We start from the raw sequence: 1860 nt of genomic DNA on the forward strand, positions 1-1860 counted from the left end.
TCACTGTGCCACCACCACTGTGCCACCACCACTGTGCCACCACAACTGTGCCACCACCACTGTGCCACCATCACCGCCAGCCCTGCCGCCACTATCCCTACCACAGCTACCTCTGCTAGAAATAGCAGCCGAATTTACCTTCAGTTGTACTCCTCGTTGTTTTGAATAAGAAAGGAAACGTGAGACGTTGTCATGGCTGTGTGGGTAAGAAGCTCGCTTTGCAAAGCGTGTGGTTCCAGGTTCGATACCGATGCGTGGCACCTCGGGTCGATTGATGCCTCGTGCGTGAATTTGGTAGATGGGAACTGAAGGAAGCCCATCGTATGTGTGTTGTGTGTGTGTGTGTGTGTGTGTGTGTGTTTGTCCCCTAATCATCGCTTGTCAACCGATGTTGGTGCGTTTACGTCCCCGTAACTTAGCGGTTCTGCTTAAGAGACTAGGCTTACAACGAATAAGTCCTGGGGTCGATCTATTCGACTGGAAAAAAAAAACTTTGAGCGGTGCTGCAGCATGGCCGCAGTGAAATGACTGAAAGAAGTGAAAGAATGAAAGAATAAAAGAATGTGCGTGCGTGCACTATAACTGGAAATCAGACAGGGTGGTCACGACTGGAGTGCTTGACCCTATGTGTACTCTAACTACCACCCGACATCACTACTACAACCACCACTATAACGAACAGTTTAGTTACATCAACACCACGACTGCCATTACGACCACCACCGCCACTACTATTAATACTACTAATACCACTATTACTATCAACAAACGCCATCACCTCCACCGCCACTTCCTCTCCAGCAGCCTCGAAGACCACTACTACCAGCGCCGCCACAACTACTGCGATGAACTGCACCAACACCGCTACCATTATGCGATCGCCTCACGCCGCCGCCGCCGCCACCACCACCAGCAGCAGCTACCATCACTACCACTACTACTACTACTACTATTATTGCTACGACTAGGACACCGCCTCCACCACCAGCAGCCGCCCTGGCGTACAGTCTTGAAATATTATAGACACAACAGCGACACCAGTGACGTTACGGAAATGCACTGCCGCCATGACTGGGTGATAATAGCAAAAGAAAAACATGACCCGCCTCTTTTTTCACACCTTCCCATGCTTTCTATCTCTCTCTCTCTCTCTCTCTCACTCACACTCTCTCTCTCTCTCTCTCTCTCTTTCTCTCTCTCTCTCTCTCTCGCCCTTTCTATCTATCTATCTCTCTGTCTCTCTCTTAGTTTTTGTTCTTGTTGACTGTCCCCTCTCTCTCTCTCTCTCTCTTTTTCCCTCATGTTTTTGTCTTCAGATGACCTTTTACTCTCTCTCTCTTTGTTTCCCTCTCCCTCTCCTTCTCTCTCTGTCTCTCTCTCTCTCTCTCTTTATGTTCCTTCTCCCTCTCTCCTTCTCTCTCTCTGTTTCTCTCTCTCTCTCTCTCTCTCTCCATCACTTCCTTTTCTCTTTTTTACTTTTTCATAATTGTCTTCCCTCTCCTCCTCCACCTTCACTCCACCATTCCCTGCCCTCCCCCTCTTTATCTCTCACTCTGTCTCTCGGTTGTTTTATCTCTCTCTCTCTCTCACACACACACACACACCGAAAGGCCACATAAAGTGGGAGAACGAAAATATATTAAGACGATGAAAGCAGCAGCAGCAGAAGAAGAAGAAAAAGAAGAAGAAGAAGAAGAAGAAGAAGAAGAAGAAGAAGAAGAAGAAATAGAATTAAGAAAAAGGAGGAGGAAATAAATATGATTACACATACACACACCCACAACACAACACACACATACATAGATGCAAGCAAATATATATATATATATACACACGCACACACACACATACGCAGGTATA

The 1860-nt window shown here is 47.0% G+C and overlaps 1 protein-coding gene across 1 annotated transcript in view; it reads right to left on the minus strand.

Moving 5' to 3' along the window:
- LOC106876478 (ketohexokinase) overlaps positions 1–871 on the minus strand; it is an 18433-nt gene extending 17562 nt beyond the window's left edge. Inside the window, exon 1 of the mRNA XM_052967695.1 lies at positions 681–871. Coding sequence (XP_052823655.1) covers positions 681–871 — 191 coding nt within the window. The remainder of the gene's footprint in view (positions 1–680) is intronic.
- Positions 872–1860: the final 989 nt, after the last annotated feature.

Source organism: Octopus bimaculoides, chromosome 4, assembly GCF_001194135.2.
Source record: "Octopus bimaculoides isolate UCB-OBI-ISO-001 chromosome 4, ASM119413v2, whole genome shotgun sequence".
NCBI classification, from domain to species: Eukaryota; Metazoa; Mollusca; class Cephalopoda; order Octopoda; family Octopodidae; genus Octopus; species Octopus bimaculoides.